This window comes from Sciurus vulgaris, assembly GCF_902686455.1.
Source record: "Sciurus vulgaris genome assembly, chromosome: 1".
Classification (NCBI taxonomy): Eukaryota; Metazoa; Chordata; class Mammalia; order Rodentia; family Sciuridae; genus Sciurus; species Sciurus vulgaris.
This window is the reverse complement of record NC_136461.1, coordinates 162334889-162357281: the sequence shown is the minus strand read 5'-3', so window position 1 is coordinate 162357281 and position 22393 is coordinate 162334889. Positions and strand designations below refer to the sequence as shown.

At 35.0% G+C, this 22393-nt stretch overlaps 1 protein-coding gene across 1 annotated transcript in view; it reads right to left on the bottom strand.

Moving 5' to 3' along the window:
- The window catches only part of CNBD1 (cyclic nucleotide binding domain containing 1), a gene marked incomplete at both ends in the record, with an annotated part of 341848 nt that overhangs the window by 286082 nt on the left and 33373 nt on the right, over nucleotides 1-22393 (bottom strand). The window contains one exon of the mRNA XM_079146622.1: nucleotides 21634-21747. Within this exon, the coding sequence (XP_079002748.1) occupies nucleotides 21634-21747 (114 nt within the window). The remainder of the gene's footprint in view (nucleotides 1-21633; nucleotides 21748-22393) is intronic.

Below are 22393 nucleotides of genomic sequence, written 5' to 3'. Positions count from 1 at the left end.
CTCAAACTATCTCTGTTTGCCCATGAAAAGATTCTATATTCAGAAGACTGAAAAATCCACAATTGAACTTCTAGAACTTATAAATGAATTCAGTAAAATATCAGGATATAAAATTAACACCCATAAAACGATTGTGTTCCTATGCTCCATCAATGAATCAGCTGAAAGAGAAATTAAGAAAACTATCCCATTCGCAATAGCCAGAAAAAAATAAAATACTTGTGAATCAACCTAACAAAAGAAGTAAAGGATCTCTACAATGAAAACTAGAGAACACTAAAGGAAGAAATGGAAGAAGACCTTAAAAGATGGAAAGATCTCCAATGTTCTCAAATAGGCATAAATAATATTACCAAACTGGCCATACTACCAAAAACACTACACAGATTCAATGTAATCCATATTAAAATTCCAATGACATTTTTCATAGAAATAGAAAAAGCAGTCATGAAATTCATTTGAAAAAACAAGAGACCCAGAATAGCCCAAGCAATTCTTAGCAAGAAAAACAAAGAAGGAGACATCACAATAACAGAACTTGGATTACTCAACAGAGTTACAGTTACAAAAACAACATGGCATTGGCACCAAAACAGGTAGGAAGACCAATGGAACAGAACAGAAGACACCAAGACAAACCCACCTAAATACAGTTACCTATACTAGACAAAGGCATCAACAAAATACATTGGAGTAAAGATAGCCTCTTCAACACATGGTGCTGGGGAAACTGGAAATCCATGCTTAATATAATTAGAGTTAACCCTATCTCTCACCCTGCACGAAAATCAATTCTAAGTGGAGCAAAGACCTAGGAATTAGAACAGAAACACTGCACCTAATAGAAGAAAATGTATGCCCAACACTTCAACATATTGGCTCAGGAACTAACTTCCTTAAGAAGACTCCTAAAGTGTAAGAAATAAAGTTACAAATCAGTAAATGGGATGACATCAAATTGAAAAGCTTCTTCACAGCAAAGGGAACAACCAAGAATATGAACAGAGAGCTGACAGGAGAAAATCTTTTCCACACTTCAGATAGGGTATTAATTTACAGGATATACAAAGAACTCAAGAAACTTAACACCAAAAAAACAAATAACCCAATCAATAAATGGGCAAAGGAACTGAAGAAGAACTTCACAGAAGAAATACAGTCAACAAATATATGAAAAAATGCTCAACATATTTAGCCATTAGAGAAATGCAAATTAAAACTACACTTAGATTTCATCTCACTCCAGTCAGAATGGCAACTAATCAAGAATACAAGGAACAATGTTGACAAGGATACAGGGAAAAGGGTACACTCATACATGGGACTGTAAATTGGTGCAATAACTCTAGAAAGCATAATGGGTTTTCATCAAAAAAACTAGAAATGGAACCACCATTTGACCTGGTTATGCCACTCCTTGGCATATATCCAAAGGATTTAAAATCAGTATTCTACAGTGTCGGCACCCACATCAATGTTTACAGCAGCTCAGTATACAATAGCTAAGCTATGGAGTCAATCTAGGTGTCCTTCAACAGATGAATGAATAAAGAAAATGTAGTATGTATACACAATGGAATATTATTCAGTCATAAAGAAGAGCAACTTTATGACATTTGCAGTAAATAGATGGATCTGGAGACTATCATGCTAAGTGAAATAAGCCAATTCCAAAAAGTGAAAGGTCAAATGTTTTCACTGATATGTGGAAACTAAACCACAATAAAAGGAGAGGAGGGGAAGAAGAAAAGCTCAGATTAGACAAAGGGAAATGAAGGAAAAGGAGGAGGGATAGAAATAGGAAAGACAGTGAATCTGACATACTTTTCCTATGTGTGTGTGTGTATATATATATATATATATATATATATATATATATTCAGTTAGTTATTTTCATACTATATATATGTATGAAAATAACTAACTGAATCACACCATTGTGTACATCCACAAGAATTAGGTCCTAATTAGAATAAGGTATATTGCATGATTGTATAATTTTGTTAAAATGGATTCTAATGTCATTTAACTAAAAGGAACCAATAAAAAATAAAAATAAAAATAGCCAGCAGTAAAGTCCTTTGTCTCTCCCTTACTTTATTTCCCTCCCCCTCTCCTTTCCTTCTTGCCTTCCTTCGTTCCTTCCTTTCTTTCTTCTGACTTCTCCCCACTGCCAGCCATCATACCCATCTTAATGCCAGTGGAGAAATTCAACCATAGGTTCTGAAAAGAACCTGGTAACAAATACCAAATCAGGCAATGAGAGTATCAACTAAGGTTCCTGTGCTAGCATTTGGATGATCAACAGTGTGAAAAAAACATCACATGTGATTCTCTTAGCCTCAGACAACCTTTCCTTTCTCCTGAACAACTTACTTTTTCTGAAACTTGAACACCCTTTCTCAAGGAAGCCTTCCCTGAACTTCCAGTTGCACGACCTGCCTTAATGTTGCATCTCAGTGCAGAGACCCCCTTCCATTGTTCCCTTGACACCACTACACTGTACTCATAACCTCTTGCTGAGAGCCCATCAGAACACCAAGTTCTGAGCCGTCTGGGCTCAGGGCCCTGTCTGAGTTGCACTTAGCACAAAGTTGCTGCCTAGTACATATTGTTTACAGAAATGAATAAAAGATAACAAAATTAACATGCGGTTTCTTTATACATAGTATAATCATTCTATTTCTTTTCAGAATAAATTAGGGACACAGAATTACTATAGATCCAGTTTTCAAATGTAAAAGCATTAGGAACATCTTATCCAATAGATCTCAGAACTTTAGAGAAAATATGGATTTTATCATCATAACAACTGTAGATTTATTTATCCTAATGTTAAATATGCATTTTAAAATAGCCTATGGTTTGAACATCTATTAATTATCCCAAGACCAGATATAAACTAGCATGAAATTAGCCCTCCTTAGATTGGTTAATTCAAACAATGTTGAGGAAAGAAATCAAGTTCAAAAACACAAACTCACTATTATCAAGAACACAAACAATAATAGATGTTGGTGTGGATGTAGGGAAAAAGACACATTTTATATTGCTGGTGGAGTTGCAAATTGGTGTAGCCACTCTGGAAAGCAGTATGGAGGATCCACAGAAAACTTGGAATGGACCCACCTTTTGATCCAGTTATCCCACTCCTCAGTTTATAGCTAAAGGACTTAAAATTAGCATACACAGCCACATCAATGTTTATAGCAGCTCAATTCACAATAGCTAGATTGTGGATACAACCTAGAAGCCCTTTAACAGTTTAATGGATAAAGAAATTGGGGTATATATACACAATGGAATATTACTCAGCCATAAAGAATAATAATATTATGGCATTTACAAATAAATGGATGGAATTGGAGAATATCATGCTAAGTGAAATAAACCAATTCCAATAAACCAAAGGCCAAATGTTTTCCCTGATAAGTGAATGATGATATATCATGGGGTTAGGGAATGGGGAATGAGAGAAGAATGGAGGAACTTTAGATTATGCAGAAGGAAATGAGAGGGAAGGGGAATATGAAAAACGATAGAATGAGACAGACATCATTACCCTATGTACATGTATGATTATATGAATGGTATGAAACTACATCATGTACAACCATAGAAACGAAATGATGTACACCATTTGTTTACAATGAATCAAAATGCAGTATGTAAAAAATAAATAAATAATTTTTAAAAACTCACAATAAAAGCACAAGTTCACAAAACAATCTTGAAAATTTTTTTTAAAAAATCAGTTAAAATCTATTTGTTCTAAGTTTTTCATTAATTCATCTCTAAATATTCATCTTTATTTTCAAACATTCTCTGAACTCACGCTTTTTGAGAGAATTACAATATCAAAGCTATATGTCGGTCATATCAAATGATTACCTTAAAATGAATTTGAGAATCAATATATATTACAGAGACACTCCTCACCATTTTAGCCTAGATCTAAGCTACATGTTTACTGCTTTCCACCTAGAAGTAAAATTCAGAGCTTCTGGAATAAAATTCTTCAACAACTGTCATATCCTAGCCTCTTTAATATCTAAAGTCAAACTTAAACATCAATTCTTTGCAAAAAACATACTTTGACAGTTTTGAAGTGACTGGTAATTTGGCTGACTGAGCATTCAGACTTCTGAGCCCATGAGAAACATCCCCCAAAGTCCTCTTCTGGTCAGGCTGCCTTTAGCATTTGAGGATTCTCTTATAAGAATCCTGGGACTGGTAGTGGGGCAGTAAACAGCAAAAATCCTTTTTCTTTTCCACAGTCAGTTGAAAATTACATAACAAATTTAAAAAATAATTGTTCAAAATATTTCCATTACCTGGTAAGTAATAAACTTGAAACTCCTTCTACACAAAGAGCTAATGCTGCCTCTCTTTTCCTTATCTGATCCATTGCTTAATTAAAAATGGAACTTTTTAAGATAAAAGATACTGGCTGGACTTCATTAAAATGCCCTAAGTAAAAAATAGCAAAGTAATTCCAAACTACCACGCTGTGCATATTAAAAGTAACATGTGATCTGCTGCTGAATTTAATAACATGAGTACAATCATCCCTGAGGATCCAGGGCACATTGTTTCCAGGACCCCTTGAGAATACCAAAATCTGTAGATGATCAAGTCCCTTATATGTAAAGTGTCATATTTCAATAAAACCTGCATCTCTTCTTTTTACTTTAATTCATCTCTGTTATTATACCTAACAAAATAGAAATGCTACACAAATACATGTTATACTACACTATTTAGGCAATAATGACAAGGGGGGGGACCCTCTACATGTTCAGTATAGACACAATTTTCTTAATATTTCTGATCTATGGTAGATGGAATTCATGAATGCAGAACCCATGCAAACAAAGGTAAACTATCTAATAACAAAAACCCATGTAAAGCCTTGTAGTTTATTGGAAATAAACCCTTGGATGAGTGAATTAAAACTCTAAAATGTGGACCATATTTTTCTAGTAGAAAATTTTTCCAATATAAAAGTTATAGTTTGGTGATTTTTGCACATTTTTAGTGCTTGTACATTATAGTTAAATGTAGTAGTGGGGTTCATTTCACATTATCATACTTGCATGGAATATAATTTGCTCCACTTCAGTCCTTGGTTCTTCCTCTTTCCCTCCCCTCCTTCCTTCCCCTGTTCCCCTTCTTCTACTCTACTGGTCTTTATTTATTTAAAAGTTTTAAAGTTGGTACTATATGTGTGTGTATATATGTGTATTTTATATATATATATATATATATATAATACATACACATACATAAAAAGGTGAACTTCACCATAGTATATTCGTACATGTACATAGCATAACTTGGTCAATTTCATCATCCCTCCCTTTTTCCATTCCTCCTCCTCTTCTATTATCACCTTCCTTTACTCCATTGATCTCCCTTCTATTTTCATGGAATTCCCTCCTTTCCCCCCCTTATTTTGGTCTACCTTCTGCATATAAGAGAAAACATTTGACCCTTGACCTTCTGAGTTTGGTGTATTTCATTTAGCATGATGTTCTTTAGTTCCATCCATGTACCAGCAAATGCCATAATTTCATTCTTCTTCATGTCTAAGTAAAATTTCATTGTGTGTGTGTGTATACATCTATACATATACCCCACAATTTCTTTATCCATTAATCTGTTAAAGGGCACCTGGGCTGGTTCCATAACTTGGCTGTTATGAATTGCACTACTGGTACTACATTGATGTACCAGTATCTCTCCACAGTATGCTGAGTTTAGTTCTTTAGAATAAATATCAAGGAGTGAGATAGCTGGGTCATATGGTGGTTTCATTTCTAGTCTGTTTTAGGTACCTCCACACTACTTTCCAAAGTGTACTAATTTGCAGTCTTATCAAAAATGTAGGAATATACCTTTTCCCCCACACTCTTGCTACATTTTGAAAACTCTGAAAACCTATAGGCTTGCTACTCAAATTATGAGCCTTGGATCAAAGAGCGTAGTATCAGTGGGTAGTACAAATCTCATGACCCAACCAAGACCACCTGAATTAGAATCTGTATATTGACAAACTCCCTTGTAAATTTTGTGCACACAGCAAAATTTGAAAAACACTGATTTATCTAGTCTATTGAAAGTAAGTTTGACAGTATAACCAACTTTCTGTCATTGACTGCTCAGTAATACTACCTCTACTTAATGATTAACTTTTGAATAATAAATCCCAAGTGTTAAATAAGCAGGAAGTCATTAGCCTGACTTTGTCTCTGTACTTTCAGTTCTTAAGTAATAATCCTCAATCTAACATAGGAGTAAACAAACAGAAATGTAATTTAGGAGTGTATTTTTGTAACAGAGAACTGAGTTTCAGCCAATTACAAACAATGGAGGTTCCGCCAGTTACAGACAGCCAAATGATTGCATCATGCCCAAATAAGGAAAGTGACCCATCACACGGTGCCCAGATGCCTTGCAGTAGCCAATCAGGTTATTTCTCTGCTTTGTTTCTGGCCTTGGCCTATAAAAAACTTTCACATCTGTGGGTGGAGCTCTGAAATTCTTCCAGTTCTGAGTACTGCCTTACTAATGAATTGTTCCTTGCTCTAAAACACTCTTGTTAAACTCAATTTGCCTAAAGTTTTTCATTTAATATACGGAGAGATGATGCTTCTATCTTCCATAGTATGTTTTCTTAGATCACAATACAAATGAATCATTCATAGATTTGTAATTTTTGGTTCTGTTTTCTACAATCAGGGTAATTTTTTTCTCACTCTCATTGAGCTATGAAATGTCCTTTTTTAGATTCAATGAAATTTCCAATGGTCTTTTTAAAAAAAAATCACGACAGATTCTGTGTTACCTGTGCCACAGAATTAACTATTCTGAGAGGTAGACATTTGAAGGAACATATTTTGTAGTGGTTGAAGGGAGGAGCTCCTCTCACAATGAGCTATGTGCATGTATACATAATACAGATATAGTCATTCCTCAGTAATATATATTTATATTATATAATATATATTTATCTATGTATTATAAAATATATATATATATATATAAAAACAAGCATCTCTAAGCATCTCAGTCCATCAATTCTGTACTGTTATTCTCACTTCACACTAAATTCCAAGCTCAATTTAGCCCTTACACTAAAGCAGTAATTCTCAAGAATCATCTAGGAATATATTTTTTTTTAATATTGAGATCCTGAAACCAAACCAGGGACCTAAATTATTCTCTTTTTCCTTTCTACATATATGCCTGAAATACATTAATGTTGATTTTATGAACTATACAATTTAAGAATGTGTAGATTTGTTAGAAATCGTTTCTTTTTCTCATTTTACTTTTTCTTATGTATATATTATTTTCTACTGCAGCTACCCTTAATATATTCCCCTTGTACCATCAGATTCCTGCCTTGGCCATTGTTCTTCCCCTCCCCAAGGTTCTTTAGCCCACATTCCTATCAGCATCTCATTTTCTCTCACCAGTGTTCATGGGAAATTCCAGACCCACTGCGTGCTAGACACAGCCAAATAAGGTCAATAACAGCTGCAGGTATAACTCTAAGCATCTCACTCCACCAATTCTGTACTGCTATTCTCACTTCACACTAAATTCTGAGCTCAATTTAGCCCTTACACTAAAGCAGTAATTCTCAAGAATCATCTAGGAATATTTTTTTTAAATATCGAGATCCTGAAACCAAACCAGGGACCCAAATTTACATAGTGTGGGATGGACAGAGAGTTGGCAATGGTGTTTTTGACAAACTTCCCAGGTGATTCTATCATGTAGTCTGAGTTGCATATCATTGCGCTAGAAGATGCAACATCCTCTTTGGCTATCTGGATACCTGTATGCCCTCATTATGAAGCTTGTACTAGGGATGGGAGTGAGTAAAGCTCTCCCACCCGGGAGCTTAACTCAATTCCTCTATCTCTATCGTCCTCCTTTTAGCCTACCCATCTACTTATGTTTTCCTCCTCCCTACAGTGTTGCTTTCCCTGACATTTTCTCAGAGATCATGGTGCTAGAGGTGTAGAGAAGGGGAGGGCTCTATTTTAGGGGTAATATATCAAAAAATAAAACAGAAATATCATTTTCCTCTCCCTATGGCATCTATAACATCAACTAGAAAATGGAAAGTTAGCTTAATAGAGTGAAAAGGAAACTCGAATGTCATCTATGCGAGCATTTCATTTTAGATATAAGATCGCCGATGTCTAGATAGATTGATTTCTTCAATGCCATATAGTCAAGGTAGCAAAACTGACACTATGAGTCGAGGCACTGCATATTTGATCTAATGCATTTTCAATTATAAGCTAAATTCCAGTGCTGATTAGAATTTTTTGAAAAAAGGATTCTTATACATTTTATCTGATAAGTTAATGGAGGTTAATTGTATATGGCTATATCATTATGATTTTTTCCTGTACTAGAAATGTATCATTTTGAGGTAGGTATCATTAATTTTTACAACTGCATTTGATGTTTTCTCAAGCATTCAATTTATGTTAAAAATTATTCTCTTTTTCCTTTCTACATATATGCCTCAAATAAAATAATGTTGATTTTATGAAGTATACAATTTAAGAAATGTGTAGATTTCTTAGAAATCAAGTTTCTTTTTCTCTTTTTACTTTTTCTCATTCCAACTCTACAAAACTCATTTACAGACTATATCTGATATCATACTTTAACATTTTCTTAAAAATAAGGCAACTTCCATTTTGATTAATTTAGTAAATATAAATATCTTAAAAGAAATAACCTAGATAGCCATTTAAGTGTATTGATGGCTGTCCCTCAGCTTCTGCCACATTATTTTTGGTCTTTACCTTCTGGGCAAAGTTTCCCTCATCAATAAGCATATTGCTTAATGTCTTCCAACTAAACAAAGACACTCATCTCTAAATCAAGTACAAATTATTTTCCCTATAACTAGGGATTAAACCCAAGGTCTAGCACATGCTAAGCAAGAACTCTGAGCTAAATCCCCAGTCCTAAATCAGTGAAAATATGTTCTCAATGTTTATCTGAATTTTTAAGAACTCATTTTTTTAAACTGACTAATCTTTTCTGGAACTAAAATGATAAAAATCTAGTAACATTGTATAAAAGTCAAATAAGATTATAGCAATTAGTCAGGCTTCTTTGCAAATACTTTAATTTTTACCTCCAAAATCCACATTTTGAATGAATATATCTTTAATATAGTTCTCTCCAATTCTGTGAAGGCTTATTTTTTTTTTCCTCAACTACTATAATTTCCTTAGGTCTTCTTTCTCATTCCTGAAATACTATGACTTAAACAACCATTGGTTAAAAAATTTATGTCTTTTCTTATTATTTAAAAAAGTGTAGATATTAAATGTGCTGAAGAAAACAATGCAACATTTTAAAAATAACTGTTACTATTATATGTATTAATTTTATTTTACTCCCAGGAGGGCAAAGTGTATAATGGCTATTTTCTTCTTATAAAGTACCTCCTTATCCCCATTTCTTCTGTGATAGGCTGACAGATCTGGCTCCATTGGAATGTTACAGGCCAGACTCTAAGGGAAATGACTAACAGACTCCATTTTGCTCTGAGACTCCACATTATATAGGAAATAAGCTTCTCCCATGGGAACACCTGCATCTGTACCCATCCTCAGTTACTTAGCGTGACATGTTTAGCAATACAAAATGACAATTCTTATGTAATGAAAAATTGCTCTCTTTTGATCTCTATTGCTCTTAACCAATGTACCATGTGAACAGTGATTGTGTGGATGTTAGTAACCATTCTTCAGTTTGTACCCAGGTAGGGGTCATTTTGACCCACTTCTCCCTCTGTTCATGATCTCATGATGTTAGTTTGTAATGTTGAATCATAGCAACAGACACTTAATGATTGATGTGATTTTTTTTTTTTTTAATATAAGAACCCCTACAACCCTGTGGACGGGGCTATTCTCCCAATAGCCATTTTTTGGGGCATTGTGTGAGACAGTCAACAGGCCGGCTTAATAAAGACTCTCAAATTTGGACTTCTCAGTGGTGATCAGGTCTGTTCTTAAGTTGCGTCCCATAACACTTCTATTAATAGGTTCTATGCCACTGAGCAGACAGGTTAACATGTGGTCCAGACTAAGCCAGTCTTTTTCCTGGGTTATTTTGGGGAAACAAATTCCTTTTTCCTCCTGTCAGTGCTGTTACAACAAGCCCAAGGCTTCCGGTGGTCATGTTCCTGCTACACTGAGAAATTCCACAAGCAGCAAGAGAGAACAGGGACAATCTACAAAGACAAGCAGGAATGAGAAACAGAATCTACACACAGTCCATATCTTGTGTCTCATCTTCCTTGAAAACAACTTTACCCTTCCTTTGGTTGATTAGGTAAGCCAAAAGGCAATCATTTTGATTGCTTATGTTCCTTTGAATTGGGTTTCTATTTCTCAACAAAAGTCTGTACAAATAAATGGTACAATCTGAAAACTGAAAGATGAATTCTTAAATATAAATTATTGTTCTTAAAAATTGTTAGCATGACCACTGCTTAAGGCCTAAAAGCCATATTCATCTTATTCTGTCCCAGCACAATGCCTGCTACATGGTAGATACTTGATAATTGGATTAATTAATGAAGGAGTTTCATATAATACAGGATACTGAATATATTACACAATGTTACACAAACTCCTAAGATTTCTTGGTAGCACAGTTTTTTTTTCCACGCATGCATTTAAATCACAATTATAAGCATTATAACTTCCCATTTTAAGCCAGGGTCCTCAGACTTTAAAATTATTTCTCATCATAGTATTGAACACTATCGAAGTTTAAGAGAATATATTTGAGTAATTGTTCAAACACAAACAGATTTAGCTTTAGTTTACATATTCTGGATAGAATCATCAGCAATATTGATTTGGAGAATTTTAAATGTAAAAAATTATAATTATATTTTTAAAATATAAACTATTTACCACATTTTGTGGACTTGTGTGCGTGTGTGTGGTTCTGGACTTGAACAGGGCCTCTCACATGCCAGGTAAGCACTCTACCACTCAACTATCCCTGAACACCCATATTTCTCTTCAAAACTGCATTATTTTCTACCTTTTATGTAGATGGAGTTCTCAAGAAATTATCTGAATATTTCCAAGCCTCTTATATGTCATGCACAAGCAAATTAAAATATCAAAAGAGATGGTAACGTTCTAATTGTTGTCAGTGTTCTAAAATTAGTATTGAATAACTTAAAAGCACAAGGGCTCCCTATTTACATAAAAACTAGCATTTTATTCAAATTAGAACATTTATAATAATTACATCTTCCTAATATAGACTATAGATATAAATCTGGAAATATGACCATCTCTCTAATGAATTAAAGTTGCTTAAAATACTGAGGGATATAGCAATCAGATTTTTTTGTTGTTGTTCCTACTAAAGCAATGATCATTATGTTTATTGGGAACATATAAATCAGTTGGTATCATCACTGAGAATTCATATAATGATGACATTGTTAATTTCTATCTTCCCATTGTAATATGGAAGTCACTTAATTGGGCAACCAATTTAAACATGACTTTTTTTTTTTTTCCTTATGGTGCTATGGATTGAACCTAGGGTCTCTCACAACCTAGGCAGGTGTCCTGTCACTGAGCTACATCCCCAGTCTCTTCATAGTATTTTATATAATCTACAATATGCATCATTTTTACCTGTTGTTGTTTAACCTGTTTTCAAGAAAGAATTTCTTGACAAATGTATATTACACGTAAAATATCATTGCCATCTATAGTCTAAGATAATAAGAGCTGGTGTAATTTAAATCTCTTTCAATTCATAACTCTGAGGTATAATATTAATATTGTTCTCTTTTCCTGAATAAATACTGAGTATTCTAAATAAATACTGAGCCATCTTAAGAGACTTCTCCAAAGTCATGTTGCTGCTATTGGGCAAAAAAAAAAAATACTCAAACCCACGTGTTCTGGATCAAAATTCAGTGCTCTTTTTTAAAACATTACAGCTCCTCTTTATTTGACTTTTCTACATCTGGGAGTATACCAAAATTTTAGCTTCTAAATGATCCATGAATAAAATAAATTTTAGATAATGACAAGCATTCCAAACAATCTTTGACTCCATTCTTGTCCTGTTCTTAAAATTTTATTCAAATAGAATTTTTGCTCCCAATGTTTTGGCCAGGTATTTCATTTATTTTCATTAATGAGGTGTTACTCCAAGTGTATTTAGTGCTTCCATGAAGCATGTATCTCTCCTAGCACACGACTGTGTTCCTTCACTATCTAGCAAGTCTGGCATCAGGGATTCTTACCAGCTGCCTACAGCCAGGCAGGTGCCTTACTTGAAGCACAGCTGTGACATGATATTAGAGCTAAAAGAATTACAGTGTTTAATATGAAATAATAGGTGAAGGCTGTTGTTGAATAATTTTGATAGGGTAGGCATTTACTCTCTGCTGAGACATACAATTCATCATTAGTTTTATCCCTTTGAAAGATTCTCTGATTTTCCTGAGTTTTATTCTCACTATTCATGTGTGTATATAAATTTAACATATACATATCTGAAATTTTATACATACGTGTGTGTATATATATAATTTATATATGTATAAATTTTAATATATCATATTCCATAAGGGACCCTTGCAAGTTAAGCTTAGAGGAGATTCATTATTTTCTTAAATATATTTTATAAAATGTGTTTTATGAAATGTTATTTTAATTCAATTAATGATATATTTATACTTCTTTAGATTGTTTTTCTAGCTGAAAAATAAAAATTACCATTTTATCTTTGCAACAACCACATTATTGCACACATTGCCATGAGGCAGATACCAAGTTATATCAAATGCTTTTGCTATGTCTTCTTTTGAGATTGTCCATTTTTTGATCAAGCTGTTTTCTTGGTATTGAGTCAACTTCCTTGTGTATTTTGGATACAAAATCCTTGCATCAGATGTACGTTTTGTATATATTTTCTCCCAATCCATTGGTTGTCCCCTCCTTCTTGATTGCACCCTTAGTTTTGCAAAGCCTATTTAGTTTAATGTAAACCTATTTGTCTGGTTTTGGTTTTGTTGTTCATGCTTTGTGGCGCATATCCAAAAAACAAAATGCAATTTTGACTTCCTGTCTAAAGTAATAGTTATTTAGGGGAAAAGTTTTAGGTTTTGGTTATTTGCTTAACTTCTAAATGATTAACTTTTTCCCTGTAATTATGTTAGCAATTTATTCTACTGAACTATAGTCAGAGAAAGTTTGTAAATTATGTCCCTCATTGTATATTTGATTTCCAATCTCACTGCCATTTTTCAATATATTATTTTTCCATTCAACCTTTTGCTCAACCTCCTGTTGACTTGTGTGTCTTCAAGAAATTTTCAACAACGTTCATGTATTCATTCACCATTTTCCAGTTAATGATACCCAATTTTCTTCTACGATTCTACTTGTTCTCCTACTTTTATACTAAATGCTTCTATTTAGTGTCAACTATAGTCCTCAGTCTACGGGTACTAGCATATAATTTAGGACTGGCAAATCAGAGAATAGTAGCAACCCAGGAATGGATTATAACAAGAGATTGCAATGAGTTGTGCCAGGGCTACTAAAAAAAAATCCTCTCTGTCCATACCATGTGGAGTACGAAAATTAAACCAACCCAACAAAGATAAGGCAGACATATGGAGGGAAACTGAGTGAACTTTAAAAGTTCCCTTGCATCTTAAGCTAATTTGATTGGCTTCTCTGGCACTTAAAGCATACAAATCAATTACTATTGTGCATTTCCCTAGTCTCTGCATATTTTGTACGCCACATTTTATTTTTACACTTAAATCATAATTTGTTAATAAAATGTAGAGTCTCAGTCATTTTTTTCTTAAAGATATGAAGTGGTATTCCATTACCAAACATGTTCAAAACCACTAGTCTGCTCTCTGTAATCTTCCCCAAAGAATTCCTAACCCAAAGGAATAGACTGATGCTCGTAGCTTAATGAAAAAACTCGAAGGCAAAATGAACATTTCAGCTATCCATAATTAATCCTGGTCCCTTACTTGATGGAACAGTTAAATTTATAAATCTCATTCTAATCAACCATAATAGAATAGAAACTGAATATACTTGGAATCAAACAGTACAAAATATTTTGTTAGAAATTCATGTAGAGTGAGGTTAATTGCATAAATCACAGTATAAGTTTTGTATGATGGTTCTAAACAGTCTTGCCATGTAGGGATGGAGTTTGATTCAGATGGTAAAGTTATGAAAAATGTTTTATTAGAATGTCTGCTTTTCATGAGTTTTTTTTTTTTTAATTATTAATTTAAGAGAATTGTTCTTGAAAAGGCAGAGCAAGCTCATCTCCCCAAGAGTCTTCCCAGTTAACTGGCATGACATGTTCTACAAAATACTTCCCTACAGCTATAAATAAAAGTTTAAGATAACAAAATAGGTTGGTACCTCCTATTCTGATATCCTCCAAACCCTAGGAACATATTTGTTACAATAATTTTGTTTGAGTTTTTATTTTTATATTATTAATATAAATAAATTAGAACACCTTTTTGATCAACTCTATAAATCCAGTAGATAGTGTTCTCAAGGAATCACACACACACACACACACACACACATTTACTAATCTCAATTATGTGTCAATGCCTCTGCTAAATGTCAAACATGCAAATACACACTAATAAACACACAAGCAAAATACAATATGGCAATAGAAATTATATGGGTTAGGGAATGCTACTTTGGGGTGTTGAGGGTGTAGAAAGATCATTTCTACCAGAGTACATGGAGAGGGACTTGCATATTCACTATGAGATGTAAAGGGAGAGCCCACCCGATCCCCACACTGAGGTCAGACGCCATCACTGAGCCTGCCTGCCTGCCCCTCTCAGGGCTGAGGGACACTGCACTTGCCTCTCTGCTGACTCAGCTCACCCTCACTGGGGCTCCCCAGCTTCTTTGGGGGCTGGTGCAGGCATTTTGAATTATTCCTGAGGGCGTGGCCACCATCATTGGAAGGGCAGCTCCCTTCCTGAGATACCTACAGGAAACTGGAGGCCCTTTGACTCAGGATTCAAGAAGAGGAGGATTTGAGAGACTCAGGACCAACTCAGAGCGGCTGGGTGAGACTCTCCCACTGGGCAGAGGTCCCCGAATGGGGCAGTAGTCCCAGAATGCAAGGAACTTCACAGAATAGAGTTGCCCAGTGCGACTCCCCCACTGGAGACCTGAACCCGGACAACCAGGAGCATTGTAAAGGAGAACTGCCCAGCAAGAGACTCACTCACAGGGCGGGGCTCCCTGGTCAAGGAGGTAGGTCCAGACACCTGGGAATGTCATAAGGAGGGCTCCCCAGCATAGGCGGTAGTTCTGGACAGAAGGGAAGTTCTCAGAGGAGAGCTGCCCAGCGAAACTTCCCCACCAGTGAGTCTTTCCCACCAGGGTGGTAGAACCAGAGACACAGGCCCAGACCAGCAAAGCCCCAGCCCTCAGTCTAGTCCCCCTTTGGCTGACCATCAGTTAACAAATGGAGGTGACTATGCCGACTAGCTGGGAATATACCCCACCTGAAGGCCACCACCCCTACAGGGACAGCTTTCCTCGTGGAGCACTGCATTATCAACTTCCTCCAAGACTTCAGGCTACTGAAGGTTAGGAGGAGAGTTACTGGAAATCTGCAGGGACACTATAAGTCAATAGAGGAAATCTGCAATATCTCAGAGTTTCACTACTACAGGGGGTAGATACCTGAGCAATATGAGAAAACAAGGGAAGAAAATGTTCCAAACAAACCTAGATACTACATCAATAATACCCACTGACAGCATGGCAGAAGAAATGTCAGAAATGGAGTTCAGAATATACGTAATTAAAATGATCAGGAAAGCAAATGATGAGATGAAAGAGCAAATGCAGGCATTGAATGATTCCACCACTCAAGAGTTAAAAGAGCAAATGCGGGAAGCAAAAGATCATTTCAATAAAGAGTTAGAGATATTAAAAAAAAACAAACAGAAATCCTTGAAATGAAGGAAACAATAAACCAAATTAAAAACTCCGTAGAAAGCACAACCAAGAGGATAGAACACCTGGAAGACAGAACCTCAGACATTGAGGACAAAATATTTAATCTTGAAAACAAAGTTGACCAAACAAAGAAGATGGTAAGAAATCATGAACAGAATCTACAAGAATTATGGCAGATCATGAAAAGGCCAAAATTAAGGATTATTGGGATTGAGGAAGGAACAGAGAAACAAACCAAAGGAATGAACAATATATTCAATGAAATAATATCAGAAAACTTCCCAGATCTGAAGATTGAAATAGAAAATCAAGTACAAGAGGCTTATAGGACTCCAAATATAAAATTTACAACAGACCCAAACCAAGGCACATTATAATGAAAATTCCTAACATACAAAATACAGAATTTTAAAGGCTGCAAGAGAAAAAAATCAAATTATATTCAGGGGGAAACCAATACAGATATCAGCAGATTTTTCAACACAGACCCTAAAACTTAGAAGGGCCTGGAACAACAAGCCCTTTTCAAGCTCTGAAAGAAAATGGATGTCAACCAAGAGTCTTATACTAAGCAAAACTTACCTTCAGATTTGACAACAAAATAAAATCCTTCCATGATAAACAAAAGCTAAAAGAATTTACAAAAAGAAAGCCGGCACTACAGAACATTCTCAGCAAAATATTCCATGAGGAAGAGATGAAAAACAAAGAAGCAAATCAGCAAAGGAAGGAACTACCCTAAAGGAATAGCCAAGTAAAGGAGAAACTAAGTCAGGTCAAAAAAAAAGAAAAATGAGCCAAATGACCAGGAATACAAATCATAACTCAAAAATAACCCTGAATGTTAATGGCCTGAACTCATCAATAAAAAGACATAGACTGACAGATTAGATTGAAAAGAAAGATCCAACAATATGTTGTCGGCAAGAACTCATCTCATAGAAAGAGATACCCACAGACTACAGGTGAAAGGATGGGGAAAAACATACCATGCACATGGACTCAGCAAAAAAGCTGGAATATCCATCCTCATATCAGTTAATGTGGACTTCAAGCCAAAGTTAGTCAGATGGGATAAAGATGGACATTTCATACTGCTTAAGGGAAGCATAAATCAGCAAGACATAGCAATCATAAATATCTATGCCCCAAACAGTGCCTCATCCATGTAGGTCAAACAAATCCTTCTCAATTCCAGAAATCAAATAGACCACAACACAATAATACTAGGTGATTTTAACCCACCTCCCTCACCACTGGACAGATCTTCCAAACAAAAATCGAACAAAGAAACCATAGATCTCAATAACATAATCAATAATTTAGACTTAATGGACATATGTAGAATATACCACCCAACAAAGAGTGAATACACTTTCTTTTCAGCAGCACATGGATCCTTCTCTAAAATAGACCATATTTTATGCCACAAAGCTAATGTTAGCCAATACAAGAACATAGAGCTACTACCTTGTATTCTATCACATCATAATGGATTGAAATTAGAAATAAATGACAGAATAAAAACAGAAACTACTCCAACACTTGGAGATTAAATAATACGCTATTGTATGATGAATGGATAACAGAAGACATCAGGAGGGAAATAAAAAAATTCTTAGAGGTAAACAAGAACAAAGATACATCATATCAAAATCTCTGGGACACTATGAAAGCAGCACTTAAAGGAAAATTTATTTCATGGAGTGCATTCAATAAAAGAAGAAAGAATCAACAAATAAATGACCTAACACTACAGCTCAAAGCCCTAGAAAAAGGAGAAGAGAGCAACACCAAAAGTAGTAGAAGACAGGAACTAGTTAAAATCAGAGCACAAATCAATGAAATTGAAACAACAGAAATAATCAAAAAAATTGACAAAATAAATAGTTGGTTCTTTGAAAAAATAAACAAAATTGATAAACCCTTAGCCACACTAACAGAGAAAAGGAGAGAGAAAATTCAAATTAGTAAAATTTGGAATGAACAAGGAAATATAACAACATACCCGAGTGACATACAAAACATAATTAGAAGTTATTTTGAAAATCTATACTCCAACAAAACAGAAAACCTCGAAGACATCAACAAGTTTCTAGACATATGAATTACCTAAACTGAACCAGGAGGATATATACAATTTAAATAGATCAATTTCAAGTAATGAAATAGAAGAAGTCATCAAAAGCCTACCAATAAAGAAATGTCCAGGACCAGATGGTTCTCAGCCGAGTTCTACAAAACCTTTAAAGAAGAGCTCATCTTCCAATACTCCTCAAAGTATTCCATGAAATAGAAGAGGAGAGAACCCTACCAAACTCATTCTATGAAGCCAATATCACCCTGATACCTAAACCAGACAGAGACACATTGAGGAAAGAAAATTTCAGACCAATATCCTTAATGAACATTGATACAAAAATTCTCAATAACATCTTAGCAAATCGCATACAAAAATATATTAAAAAGATAGTGCACCATGATTAAGTGGGTTTCATCCCAGGGATGCAAGGTTGGTTCAACATCTGGAAATCAATAAATGTAATTCACCATATCAACAGACTCAAAGTCAAGAATCACATGGTTATTTCAATAGATGCAGAAAAAGCATTTGATAAAATACAGCATCCTTCATGCTCAAAACACTAGAAAAAATAGGGGTAGTGGGAACATTCCTTAACATTGTAAAGGCCATCTATGCTAAGTCTATGACCAACATCATTCTAAATGGTGAAAAACTGAAAGAATTCCCCCTAAAAACTGGAACAAGGCAGGGGTGCCCTCTTTGACCACTTCTATTCAACATTGTTCTTGAAACTCTAGCCAGAGCAATTAGACAGACCAAAGAAATTAAAGGGATATGAATAGGAAAAGAAGAACTCAAACTACCCCTATTTGCTGATGACGTGATTATATATCTAGAGGAACCAGGAAATTCCACCAGAAAACTTTTAGAACTCATAAGTGAATTCAGTAAAGTAGCAGGACATAAGATCAATGCTCATAAATCCAATGCATTTCTATACGTAAGTGATGAATCTTCAGAAAGAGAAGTTAGGAAAACTACCCCATTCACAATAGTCTTGAAAAAAATAAAATACTTGGGAAACAATCTAACTAAAGAGGTGAAAGACCTCTACAATGAGAACTACAGAACACTAATGAAAGAAATTAAAGAAAACCTTAGAAGATGGAAAGATCTGCCATGTTCATGGATAGGCAGAATTAATATTGTCAAAATGGCCATACTACCAAAAGCGCTATACAGATTCAATGCAATTCCAATTAAAATCCCAATGACATACCTCACAGAAATAGAGTAAGCCATCATGAAATTCATCTGGAAGAATAAGAAACCCAGAATAGCTAAAGCAATCCTTAGCAGGAAGAGTGAAGCAGCGGGTATTGCAATACCAGAACTTCAACTATACTACAAAGCAATAGTAATAAAAACGGCATGGTATTTGTACCAAAATAGACAGGTAGATCAATGGTACAGAACAGAGGACAAGGACACAAACCCAAATAAATACAATTTTATAATACTAGACAAAGGTGCCAAAAATATGCAATGGAGAAAAGATAGCCTGTTCAACAAATGGTGCTGGGAAAACTGGAAATTCATATGCAGTAGAATGAAACTAAACCCCTATTGCTCATCCTGCACAAAAATCAACTCAAAATGGATCAAGGACCTCGGAATCAGACCAGAGAACCTGCATCTTATAGAAAAAAAAGTAGGTTCAAATCTTCAACATGTTGGCTTAGGATCAGACTTCCTTAACAGGACTCCCATGGCACAAGAAATAAAAGCAAGAATCAATAACTGGGATAGATTCAAACTAAATAGCTTTCTCTCAGCAAAGGAAACTATCAGCAATGTGAAGAGAAAGCCTACAGAGAGGGAGAAAATCTTTGCCACTCATACTTCAGAGAGAGTACTAATCTCCAGAATATATAAAGAACTCAAAAAACTCTACACCTAGAATACAAATAACCCAATCAACAAATGGGCTAAGGAAATGAACAGACACTTCACTGAAGAAGATCCACAAGCAATCAATAGACATATGAAAAAATGTTCAACATCTTTAGTAATAAGAGAAATGCAAATCAAAACTACCCTAAGATTCCATCTCACCCCAATTAGAATGGCGATTATCAAGAACACAAGCAACATTAGGTATTGGCGAGGATGTGGGGAAAAAGGTACACTCATACATTGCTGGTGGGGCTACAAATTAGTGAAACCACTCTGGAAAGCAGTGTGGAGATTCCTTAGAAAACTTGGAATGGAACCACCATTTGACCCAGCTATCCAAGTTCTTGGCCTATACCCAAAGGACTTAAAATCAACATACTACAGAGATACAGCCACATCAATGTTCATAGCTGCTCAATTCACAATAGCCAGATTGTGGAACCAACCTAGATGTCCTTCAATTGATGTATGAATAAATTAACTGTGTGTGTGTGTGTGTGTGTGTGTGTGTGTGTGTGTGTGTATGAATATTACTCAGTCTTAAAGAATAATAAAATTATGGCATTTTCAGGCAAATGGATATGGAGAATATCATGCTAAGTGAGATAAGCCAATTCCAAAAAACCAAAAGCCGAATGTTTTCCCTGGTAAGTGGATAATGATATATAATGCGAATGTGGGTGTGGGGGATGAGAGAAGAATGGAGGAACTTTAGATTACATAGAGGGAAATCAGAGGGAGGGAGTATGAAAAATGGTGGAATGAGACAGACATCATTACCCTATGTTCATGTATAATTATACGAATGGTATGAATCTACATCGTGCACAACCATAGAAAAGATGTACCCCATTTTTGTACAATGAATCAAAATACAGTTTGTAAAAAATAAGAAAAAAAAATTTAAAGATGTGAATGGAACTTGTATGGTAATGTTGTCTAAGCAGAAAGAAGCCTTTTTGTATTTGATGCTGTGCTGATGATGTACAGTGATGTACAGTTCCACCGGAGTCATTACAGTGCCATTTGACAACTCATCCTCATCCTTTACCAGGACAGCTATCACACCTTCTGCAACATACCTACGTATCCCACTCTTTCTCTTTAAAAATAGAGAAACAACAGGTCCATGTAGAAGCAGGAACCCAATCAAACAGGCTTCTCAAATACCTTCAGTTGCCCTGTGACTGTGGTTCATTCACTGATGCATAACATAACCTCCACATATCCTCCCCCCACAAACACTATCCATTTCTGTGGGACAGTTTCTCATGAAATACTCTCAGGTACTTTAATTTATTTCATAAATACTGTAATTATTTAATGAAAGGGAGCAATACTTTGACAAATGGTTTAAGAACTATGCTTCTCAGCAGTGGAAAAATGTTTTTGCTCAGCCAGAAAATCCATCTACTCTTACCTACCAGTCTGTTTCCTTGATTGCTCCCCAGCATGGACGGCTAGTAACTGACCAAACACTTCCATTATATTTAGTTTCAGTGTGCATGCAAAGCTCACACACACACACACACACACACACACACACACACATTTGCTTTCAAAAGAAGACACTATTACCTTTGTTCTTCCTGTTTGGGAATTTTAGGCAATCTAGGTTTTTTGTGCTGGAATATTTTAGGATATTGTGCCATAAATGCATTGTGAGTTGTTGACATTCTGTGAGAACTCCAGCTGTAAAACAAGAGAGAAATTAAGGTGTAAATATCATTCAACAATAAATTCCAAAGAAAAGAGTTTTCACTTGGTATATGCTAATTAATTCTATATCAAAATATTAAGCTAAGCTTTCTTAAGACTTTTATTTCTACAATCAATTAATACTGTTAATACTGTTACTGTTACAGATAATAAAAATCCCTCCAAAATGATTCACAGTTACATATATACACTACTGGAAAATATATGTGAATCTTTGCAATGATATTTGAAAATTCCTTACTCTGTATTTTTAGATCTGAAATAAAGCAGTTCTAGGTGAAAAGATTAGCATTTCCCATACCCAGAAGATCACTGAAATAATCTGGTATGTCTTTGATAAGTAAAGATTTCTGATTCTGTATTTTTAATATCCTCCTCCTTTCTGAGCATGGTGGAGCACATCTGTAACTCCAATGACACTGGAGTCTGAGACAGGAGATTATAAATTCAAGACCAGCTTCAGCAACTTAGCAAGTCCCTCAGCAATGTAGCAAGACCCTATCTCAAAAACAAAAAACAACAACAACAAAAAAGGGCTGAGGACTTATCTCAGTGGTAAAGCTCTCTAGAGTTCAATCCCCAATAATAAAAAATAAATAATAAAAATAAATAAGTTCTT